The sequence below is a fragment of the Danaus plexippus genome, chromosome 6, assembly GCF_018135715.1.
Source record: "Danaus plexippus chromosome 6, MEX_DaPlex, whole genome shotgun sequence".
In the NCBI taxonomy this organism is placed as follows: Eukaryota; Metazoa; Arthropoda; class Insecta; order Lepidoptera; family Nymphalidae; genus Danaus; species Danaus plexippus.
Window position 1 is genome coordinate 7061074 of NC_083540.1, and position 11385 is coordinate 7072458.

The 11385-nt window shown below is 32.9% G+C and overlaps 1 protein-coding gene across 2 annotated transcripts in view; it reads right to left on the reverse strand.

Moving 5' to 3' along the window:
• LOC116778771 (insulin-like receptor) overlaps positions 1-5642 on the reverse strand; it is a 42528-nt gene extending 36886 nt beyond the window's left edge. For both annotated transcript variants that reach the window (XM_061529966.1, XM_061529968.1), the window contains exons 1-2: positions 5410-5642; positions 628-749 (exon numbers count right to left, since the gene is read on the reverse strand). In XM_061529966.1, coding sequence (XP_061385950.1) covers positions 628-721 — 94 coding nt within the window. In that variant the 5' untranslated portion in view covers positions 722-749; positions 5410-5642. The remainder of the gene's footprint in view (positions 1-627; positions 750-5409) is intronic.
• Between the last annotated feature and the right edge of the window lie 5743 nt (positions 5643-11385).

The following is an 11385-nucleotide window of genomic DNA, read 5'->3' on the forward strand; positions in this document are numbered from 1 at the left end:
CGGACACCGGAAGCTACTTGACAAAATTGTCTTGTCTGAAAATGTAATTAGCACTCCCACGCCGTTTTTAATTAAATGAACATTCCAGAACACTTTACGTTCCGTTACTTGTTATTCATACTATTAAATATATATTTTTTATTACTATAAACAGATATAGTTTATTAATATCTATCATTAAGCTATATTGGATATGATGCAGTTTTTAATGCTATTATTGTTTCGATTGAAAAATTATACATTTTAATTTTTATAATCTGTTGGAATGCTTTATATTCTTTTATAATGTCACGACTGTACAATTCTCACACACGTTTTGTTTCACTACCTATCGGAATGTGACTTTGACACGGCAATATAAATAATTTATAAATATATAAAAATAAACACGACTTATAATTATAGACTAAATAAATTTCTTAAAAAAAATATATATATGTTATGCTATATGTCCATACAGTAAATAATTATATAGAATGCTTTAACTTTAGTTATATTCTTTGAAGTTTGTTTTGTGAAAGGTTTTATAAAAAAAATAAGGTACAAACTATATTTTTATTCACAGCCTGATTGCATATATGAAAGGTTGTAATGATGTAGCATATGACATATGTATAGTGTACTCACTGCCGGGGGCTATAGTGTCGGCTGCGGATTGGTCGGAGGCCAGCAGTAGCGCCCACGCCACCACCGGCCACGCGACCCAGCACGGGCGCCGCATCACACCACACACAAACACATGTCCTGATCTGGAACAAACAGACATACACACATATATATATAATAAATATTATTACTTTCACCCAGATCTAATGATATTATTGTCTCTACTTAATCCGGTACGTATAATTTGACCATTCATCGTGATATATGTATAATTGAATATTATTTAACTTAATGAATTTCAAAATTGATGTTAATACGTGACAGCACGTTCTGAACGGACATTGGGTGTGTTGTAAATAATAAAATTTCCATTTAAAATCCAATTCATAGCACCCTCCATTTTTATAGGACACGAGGGTTTTATGATTTATGAATGAACGAATGAAGCAGATAAATAAGTCGGAACGAATTAAAAAACGAGTGTGTTAAAGGTCGCTAAGTGGTTGCTGTAATGTATGCATGACGATAAAATATTACAATAATATATGTCATTGAAGTTATAAATGTATAATAACATTGTTTTGAAGAAATTTATCGTTAATTGTATTTGTACGAATAATTATGAGAGGGAATTTATATTGAATTATAATATATGTACTATTTCTTTGTGTAAGTTTCGGGCAGATTACGTCATTATAACAAAATACTAATATTAATTGTCGTGGGAGAGACGCGGTTCTCATGAAGTCACCAGGCCACGGTTATTGTTGTGAACGCGAGCGATTGCATCCGAAAACGGCGAAAAATTGCCGAGTTATAAAAGATTTCAATGTGGGAAATTGATGGGAAGCCAACATTCGTCTCGCCCTCAGAACGACCGGAAAGGGATCCTGAGAGGCGGATCGCAGCGAGACGATGGGCTGTAGAAGATATCGACTATGAGTAATATTGGTTTGAATAAAACCGTCGCTCACATCCGTCTACATTGACAAACATTGACTCAGCTTACTGTACGAAGCCTGTTGGATAATTTACGTTACCAACGCAAACAGTGAAGCGGAAATCGATGGGGTTTTTTTTTTAAGTTTATCTCAATAAGACATTTGCAAGAACATACACGTGTTACATGTCACAAACAAAATCGGAGTGTCCGCGAATATTGAGATATGTTCTCATCGGCGTATTCATATCAGATCCAATACTTGCGAATTTGGGATGTCCAATCCTTCGATACCTACGCGTCAGACATATCGCAGGGAGTGTGAGGCAGAGTCCGTCAGTCGAGCAGGTCCGTGTACGCTCACAGCGGGGTACCGGCTTTATAATCAGTAGGTACGGCTGTATCATAATTCATACGAGAGTGCTGTTTGTATAGACCGTGGTGCGTGCGTGTACTGTGTACACAGTGTACGTCACGGTGACGTCACCGTCACCCGGCGCCCGGCTGACGGAACGCTAGTATTTATCAAACGAGATTTTTGAAGCCTATCTAGATAACGACCTCGCCGCTTCCCACTGGCACAGATATTGCGAAATGTTTGTTTGTTTAGAATCCGAGTATGCTGGGAATTATAAGAAGCTCTATATACATATATTTATGTATATTAAATATATGTCAGATCATTATTTCTTTTAAATCGCCAGTCATTCTTACGTGTGGAAAAACATATAAATATTTTTGAATATGTATCTAATCTGTTATAAGATAAGGTCGTCTATTTTAACTGATTTACGTCGTTTGATTACGGTTGTGTACAGAAATATATTGCAATGTCAAATTTTATTAAGAATTAGAAATGTTACGTATTGATATATTCTATTTTATTTTGTATTCCCTTCTTCCCATGATCCAATGTTAATGAAATTTTTTAACCCTTAACCTTTTAAATAAATATCATTTAATTAGAGCGGAACTAGAACCTGATACCTCATTTAGATTAAAACAAAAGTTTCTCGAATGCTATCCTCCGACACTGTAACTTAAACATGACTCTTTCTCAACGCCAGATAACAACTAGAAGACATCTGTAGTTTCAAATCGAAAACATTACTCTGCATTGATATCCAACACACGTGGATTGCACGCCGTAGTGTAAGCGTCACTTCAAATTTGGCGCGAGGGAGACGCGAGATATGATAGCTGGGGTCCAGCCGTGGGTGCGAGGGGGACGGAAGACGTGCGTGCAGGGCAGGGTAGGGAAGGGAGGTACCAGTTTCCCGCGCTGCATTCCGTGTTGTTTACGAGGCATAGCGTGGCGGGCACGAGGTTGACGACCGCACACAGCACGCCGCCATATTTTCGGCAATAAATAATAGAAGAGCGCAACGCAGCGCGATCGATCGAGCCGCCTGCCGCGGGCAGTGCGGCGGCGCGATGCCTCGGACGAAACATCCCCCCTTACCATCGGAACTCCTCTCACCAGTCACCAGTCACCAGTCACCGATGACCGCCACAATCACACATTACACTATCCGGCGGGAACTCTTAGTACGTGACACTAACACAACAACTGTATGCAGATTACAGATATAAACAACATTGCAAATATAATAGATGCATTACGTAGCTAGCATTGGTAAATGGCGTAACCACACTTGATAAACGCACACAATAACGATATCACATCATAAACGATTTAAATTAACAGTTTTTTAAACGATTACTTTGTAATTACAAGCCGAGATGGTATACTTTGATATTAAGTAACATTTTTTCAGGTTTTTGCCGCTCAACATCCATAATTATGGAATAGTTTTTAGTTTCCTATTGTAAGAAGCGTAATTATTTTAAAAACACATTAATTATAAGATATAAGAAAATGTAGGTTCTAAACTGATTATTGTTCTATAAACTTTCATGAGAAATTAAAATTTAAACACGCGCCACCTCTATAACATAAAGGAATACATCCATAGTGTCAGGCTTTTTAACGTCACATACTCCCTATTTAGTGAAATAATTTAAATGTATTCATAATAATACGAAAGTTATGTAAATAAATCTAAAAAACGTAAAAAAATCTGTCGCGTACATTACTGTGAGTGATTTGAAACTCAAGAAACGAAAAAAAAACATTACAAACGTTTAGAATGCTCATTTTTTGTAATCGCCGTCAGACGTTCAGAAATATCTTACAAATAAAATTCATAAAACTTTTATGATAATAATAAAAATAGGTAAAGGTTTGATATCATACGTTTGTAGTAGCTCCATACTTTAAAAAAGTTTCCACAGGCAACAGAACCTACTTTGACAAACTCGATAATAAATTATTAAAATGCCTATAAAATAAATCGGTTATGATTTAGTACGTACACACTGTAAATATAATGAAATTTTTATATCAAGTACTTTCACGGTGGCTAACATTATTTATATAGTTAGTATTTGGATATACATTTAATGAAACTTTACGGTGCATAAAATCTTATCGCTGTAACTATGCAGCCTGTACATTATAATATTTTATCAGCCGAGATAGAAGGAGTTTGTATATGCTATGAATGTTTTATATAAATGTACTTGAGAATTAAGTTATTAATGCGAAAGGATCTATGAGGTTTGTTACTATTTCAAGCCTATATATAATAACGAATATTAAATTACTTAGCTTTGTATTATTCGATGTTTTCTAGATATACATTATGCGGATGAAACTAAGATTATAATTACATTCGAATAATTTTCAAACGTTAATTAGAATTCCATGTAATAATATATTTACTGTTATTAACCGTGTAGTTATTAATTTCTTATAAAGCATCATTACGGTAATCAAATATTATAATATTTAGGTGAAATTAATGTGTTTATAGTATATGTATAAATGTAATTATCACAATAATTTAATGTACACATTATAAACGTCTTTATCTAATATGTATGATATTCGTGTTCGAAATCATCATCTCACGGCTACAGACGTCGCGAGGTGAGCAGTTTTAATATATTATGTAACAAATAATGTTAAACAAGAAATGTATCAAAATTCAAAACCATACTTCTTAAGAGCTTTTGGCTCTTTTATTTAAGTCTGCGCCTTTATAAAATATTGTTTTTAGAAAACCCAAAATATTTTCCGATATTACAAATAGAATTATTACTTTGTTTCGCTTTGCTTAAAATGAATAGACTTACCTTTAGTATTGTTTTTTTGTCTATAAAAATAATATTTATATCTTATTTCCTGTGATTCGTAACTATTTAATGTTGGTTTTTAAATATTATTTATGATCAGACAACTTATTTGGTTATTATTATTATTGTTATTTGAACAATCATCGATGTTTGTAAACACAAACTGACATTTGCAATGCAAGAATGACTTTTACAGTTACACTATTTTAGGATATTGATCGAATCTATACATCCAAATTATTCTTTACCACCGAAAAGTTTTTACACTTATTAAAATCTTCTTAATTTGGTACGATAAAATAATACGGACAGCCCGGAATATATTAATATAATTTAGGAATGTCGAACTTGTTTGCGTCAATGTGTATTTTAGCTAGTTTCTACAGCTTGTAGAGTCAAAAATTATAGATTTAATGTTAAACAGTTAGCTTGCGGCGAGCGGACGGACTGCTTACACCACGCGACAATGCCCGGTAACGGCTCACGGCGAAGAGAAGGGCAGCCAAGTTGTTTACACCATCGCACCACGTGGTGGCCGATTGATATACGCCGTTACGTAGGAAACATTTACACCTGTATAAAGCGCTTACAAACTACAAATTGCATGACATTCATAAACCAGATTAGCCCAACCGTAATCAGATTGAAAACATATGAAATGTTACCTGAGCTCGGTGTCTGCCGTGTTTATCTGCCTCACGCGAAACACTATCTCTTATAAACAGTCGGAATAATTAAAAACTACAAAAGGTACTTCACTTTGTCACATGCACAACACACGCGTAAATATTTCGCTAGAAACAACAACACAGTATTGTAAACACAGCGCGCGATATAGAGATGGCAAGCATAAACGAGTTAACACAAGCGACGCGCGCAAACGACTGACGGTGACGGCGGAGGGCGGCGGGCGCGGGGCTGTGCCGTCGACCCAGTCGAGGAATGCGGCTCGCCCGTTCTCGCGTGCTTATTTTTTTGGTCAGTCCGGTAGGGGGCGAGAGGAAGCTGTTCGCTGTAGTATGTAGTCTGTACTTCAGTCATCTGTACTTTTTAGTTTGTTTCGCTTGAGCTCACAGTGCTGAACATAGCTCTCGAATTGACTCCAATGGGTTAACTTGAATCTAATTGACTATGAATTATTTTTAGGAAATAAGCAGAAAATAAGTTTTAGCAACACATATAGTGCCTTATTCAAAATAAAAAAGTCATACAAAAGTATTTTAAATATTAATTTTTGAGTTTCATAGAAACAATAACTTATCATAGTATTGAGACATTCAAATCATGATAAAACTTTTTTTATTATACAGTATACGACCTCGACCTCTTCATATGATTAAAATTTACAAAACGTCATGATCAACATTGGAAAAGCCGTACCCAACATCAAGTTACAAAGTTAAATAACATATTTTTATTACAAATTATGCATATTAACAGTTTAGATGTATTGAATCAATTTCAAAATTAATTGTCAAAAGAAAAGGTTATGCGTATATAGGTACATATTTTTTAATTCACTTAAATAAAACGAGTGAAATCGATTAAATATACTAATCATTATCTTTAATATGAGGCTCAGTATTTTAAATAATATAAATACATATATTAATTGATAAGAATTTGACCTTATTTAAAAAAAAATGTCTACACAACACTATTAGTGAAAAATAGGTATAATCTAATTAAAAATGTATCAAATTGTACAGATATCAGGAGTAATGTAGCAGACACGTGTAAGAAAATCGTGATTCAGAAGTTTTGTTGTTAAGTAATAAAAAATTATCGTTTGAAGTTCTAATTTACTACGTCGTTATTTCATAACTAGTGACTTGTAGGTACACATTATTTATATTTTGATACAAAACCTATTTCGTATAAATTTATAATGGCCGCTGTAAAAACATACCTATTTACAAATGTACATTTTAAAAGCCAATATTTTTATTAAATATATATATACTAACAATTCCATGGATAGACTTTAATTTTCCAGCCATCCAAATTATAAAACTTAAAAAAATTACAACAGAAGACGTTATTACTACGGGTTCAACGCTATTTGAGACGTTCCCGGAATTATTGCAAAACAACTACCTTAGTGGGGAAATTAAAAAGTTTTTATGAAATTATTAAGATACTACATCTGGAAACAGAATTTTTGTTAAAACTAATAGGGGTCCTCTGGCTTCAGTAACTATCTTTTATGTAATCTTGTTCTGGTCTTATTAATCCGCTCAATAGTCAGTTGGGTTGTATTCCTGTTATTATTTTTTCAAGAATTTTATTTTCTTACTATAACGATCCAGAAATTACTTTTGACAGTCATCAATATACTTTTGTAACCTATCATGGATATAATTAATCACAACATAGCACATAATTGTAAATAAATCTTAAACAAAAAGATTTGTGAAAAATTTAACACAATTCTTTGTAAAAAGTTTCTCCACTTTATTTGAGGATCTCTAAAAATACAAACACCTACTCGTATCATTCGCACAAAACAATTTTTGTAAACAGATTACTCACCAGCAGGTTGTGTGAGTTTTTATCAAAGAAAAATAATATACAGCCAATCAAGTCCAAGTGTAGGAAAGCATTTTTTTTAAATTTCTTTTAAAAGTTTCATAACATCCTGATTTTATTGCTGGGTTCATTGACTGGAGTCCTGAATTTTCGTGTATTTCGTTGAACTACACAAATTAATTTTTAGCTCCACGTGACCGATAATGATGCCAGATAAAATATAATAATGACATTAAATAACCCGCGCTATATATAAAGGAAGCTCCACGAGAACTTTTACGATTGTCTATGAGTTATCAAAAAAAAAAAAACCTCAAACAATTCTTCCAACTTTATTATTAACAATGTCATAGTGATTTTGCAGTTTACGGTGCAACAAATTTTCATCCACTCTTAACCGCGACGACATTTCCAAATGTCATTTTGACCTCCAATTAATTGAACTAATCTTTGGTAGCTAGGTAACCAGTTATCTGCGAGTGGGCGCCACAAAGGCTTATCAATAGCGCCATTGAAAAACAAGGTTTACGCAACCAACATTTTATCAATGAAAGCAAGTTTTTATTATTAACGTACACACTGGCTCAAGAAAATAGAAAACACTGTCTATACTCTATATAATTGTATTAATGACGTGGGAAACTTAAATATCGGCCACATACTGTTGTCTGTCTTTAATAGTTTGTTGTGACAAACGGCGGTTCGTTTTAAAACATTAATCTGCACGGTGATTATATTTGTAACTTCATATCCAAATTTCGATTAAACAGGCAGTTGTTTGATGTATAATATTTTGTCACAATTAAATAGACAACCAGACATTCTAAAATAATCTAAATATCACTCTCCATAAAGTCCAATATACCATAAATATTTCCAGAATTATTACTCCGATATCCTATCACTAAACGTCCATCTTCAAATTAAGAATATATACGTTAGATATACAAAACACGTTAGAATGTTACTTAATTAGGCAAAATTGCAAGAAGTAAGATATGTAACAGCGCTAATTAATTACGAATTTACATTAATTATACTGGAGTCATTATTTATAACACTCAACACCCAATTATAGAGCATTGAACGAGTTTTAGAACGGAATAAACGGTTATGGAATGTTTACGACTTATGAGACGGATATATTGTGTATAGGAACACTTCAAATACTTATATGCGATTTGAAAATACGTATTAAGTACATTTATTAACAATTATCGATATCTTTAAAATTACTGAAATGTTCTCTACTTTCTCATTTTCATTACATTACTCGTGTTACGTCGCAAATTGTACTAGAGTCACTCTTCACTCTTGATTATATTAGTAATTTTAAAACTCTTAAGCTATTTACTATAAAATATATATTTTTTATTTGTGCCTGAAATTTATGTGACTATCGATAAAAGTCTATGCAGGATTTATATAGTAAGTCTATGTAGGATTTAATGGTGATTAGGGAGGTACTCCAATCATCCTGATCTTATTATTTTTTAAAATACGTTTTAATTCAGTGTTGTGAATCTCTGGAATGTTAAACGATTTATATTTCTATAACATGTCCATAGAAATAAACTGAAACACGTATTAATATAAATATTTATTACGTTTTAAAAAATTTGAAAAGGTTTGTAGACAGTATATACGTATGATAAAATTATTTTTCACAGGTCCACTTATTCTAAACAGATATAAACGACACATAAAGCTATGACAAGTTAATTTTCTTTTTTTTTATTAACGTCATTAATGAATTTCAGTATAGAGACTTTTCCTCTGTCATTATTTTTTTAAATATATTAAAAACCTTAACGCTTTGATGTCAAACGCAAAAACTTTTTTTTACAACTTGCCGCAATTTCAAAATTAACGATTATGAATTTTTTTCACTGTACTATAATTATTTACAAAATTTTTAAAAGCACAACCTAGTTCTAATTTTTGAACGAGTGAAGAGGTATGTATCGAATTTTTTTATATGCCTTATAAACCTAAGGTTGCGACTTCTTTAATATACGTGGTATCGAAAGGCGGAAATTTAACACCTAACCAGTCGATAAATTATAAAGTATAACGATATGAAAACATATTTGTAAAGAGAACTTTATTGAATTTAATTGACAACTTTGAAACATATTCATGGCATGATGTAATTCAACGTTCCTTGTTAGTAATGTGACTCGAGTGTCGCCAGTTCGATGTGCACTTGATCCCAATCGCCCCCAATCGAAGGACTAAATTGTTCGCCTAATCAATTATATCAAAATGGCTTATTACTGTTTTTAATTAATTTATATTATACATAATTTCTAAAGAGAAAATAACACATAAGTACTTAGGAATAGCTAATAAATGCAACATTGTAATTATATTACCTTCATTAAACAGGTATGCAACAGTCTCTTTGAGTACTTTCTAGGCTGGTTCCATTTTGATTTTTTTTTTATAATTATAAAAGCATATTTATTTAATCCTAACTATTACTTATATTGAGAATAATATTTATTTTAACTGGAGGTTTTATTAAGAATTGAACACCTCTGCGCCTAATGTATAAATGGTAGCAAAAACTTCAATTACAGCCTTAAGCGAATAAGCCGTGCGTAGGTTTGTTAAAGTTATTGCCGCAATTACTTTTATAAAGTTGGTAAACCGGCAGGCAATATACAGCTATCGATAAACATTTTACCCGCGTCAGTAGGTAATATAATTTCTGTAACAATAGATTGATCCTTAATAAAATATATGCTTATATAAAGTTTTTTTTAAGTGTAACATTTGGCATAACATTATTGACATTACTTATTTTTCTTAACGAATTTTCGCCGTATCTCCGACGTCGTCGGCGACGCGCCTTCCTTAGTTCTTAACTCGTTCAAATATTTCAACGTGAAGGACTTCTAACATCATCTATAATACTATATCTAGAGATTTATTTAAGAATCACATCACAGAACATTTACATTTGACAGTGCAAACCTTTTAGTTACAATGTAGTGTTATTTCAAGGCTGTTGTTTATCTCTAATAATATTTAATATTGTAATAAGTAATTAATATCTTAGTTTAGAAACTAATAAGTTAAGACAAAAACCGGATGTGGATATCGGTTCAAGTTTAATAATATATCCAGAATCCATTTTAGACTGCGCTGACGATCTCGCAATACTGACGCGTAACCCCAAACACTATCAAGTTCTATTGGATGAGGTGGATAAATTCTGTACGTGGACGGATGGATTGAGGACAAAAACAAGTAAATGTCACTGTTTGTGTCTCGACCGGCGGAATACAAAATTCACTTCATACGATCCGGGATTAACGTTAAAGCTTTTCTTCGGTTAAGGAAAATGCTCCATTTAAATTTCTCGGTCGTAAGATAGATAATATAGGTTATGCTACATCCTTAGAAGGAATAGAAGTTAGCTTTTTAAACGATCTGAACAACGTAGGTAACTAAGCGATCAGTAAAGTCAGAAAAGCTAGGAACTAATATAATTACCTAATACCACGTTTGGTTAGCCTTTCCTCGTCTATGATTTTAATAAAACTCTTTGTCAAAATTAGATGCGAGCATCATAAAGGTGTTGAAGTTGTTTGTCGGGCCCCCACTATCGGGTGATTCGTCAGCTTTATTCAAGGCCATCAGAGTTCTATAAACACCAAAGAAGTTCCAAGAAACAAACCTGGAGATTTCTCCATGATTATGTAGTTACATCACTCACAAAAGACACAGAAACTCAAGAGCTAGAGTCAAGACTCCAATTAAATTAACAGTTTGTGATAGGAGCACAAAGTAACAGAGTAGGGTTAGGATCAAATGAGAAGGCACACTATACGGATATATTAAAATCTTTCATTCGACAAGACGATAATGCTAAAAATAAGAACTATGCAATGAGTTCAGAGATCCAACACGAGTGGTTTGACAGTAAATTTAAGTTTGGTCCCAAGCACACTGAAATTTTATCTTAATGCGTTCTAAATGACTCTCCCATATCATAGTAATTTAGCCACATCTGCGGGGAGGCAGTTGAAACTCTCAAGTATTTGCTAGTGGGTTGGAAGGTTCTCCTGAAGAGCTGTCAATATTCGCGTCGTCACGTTAAGGTT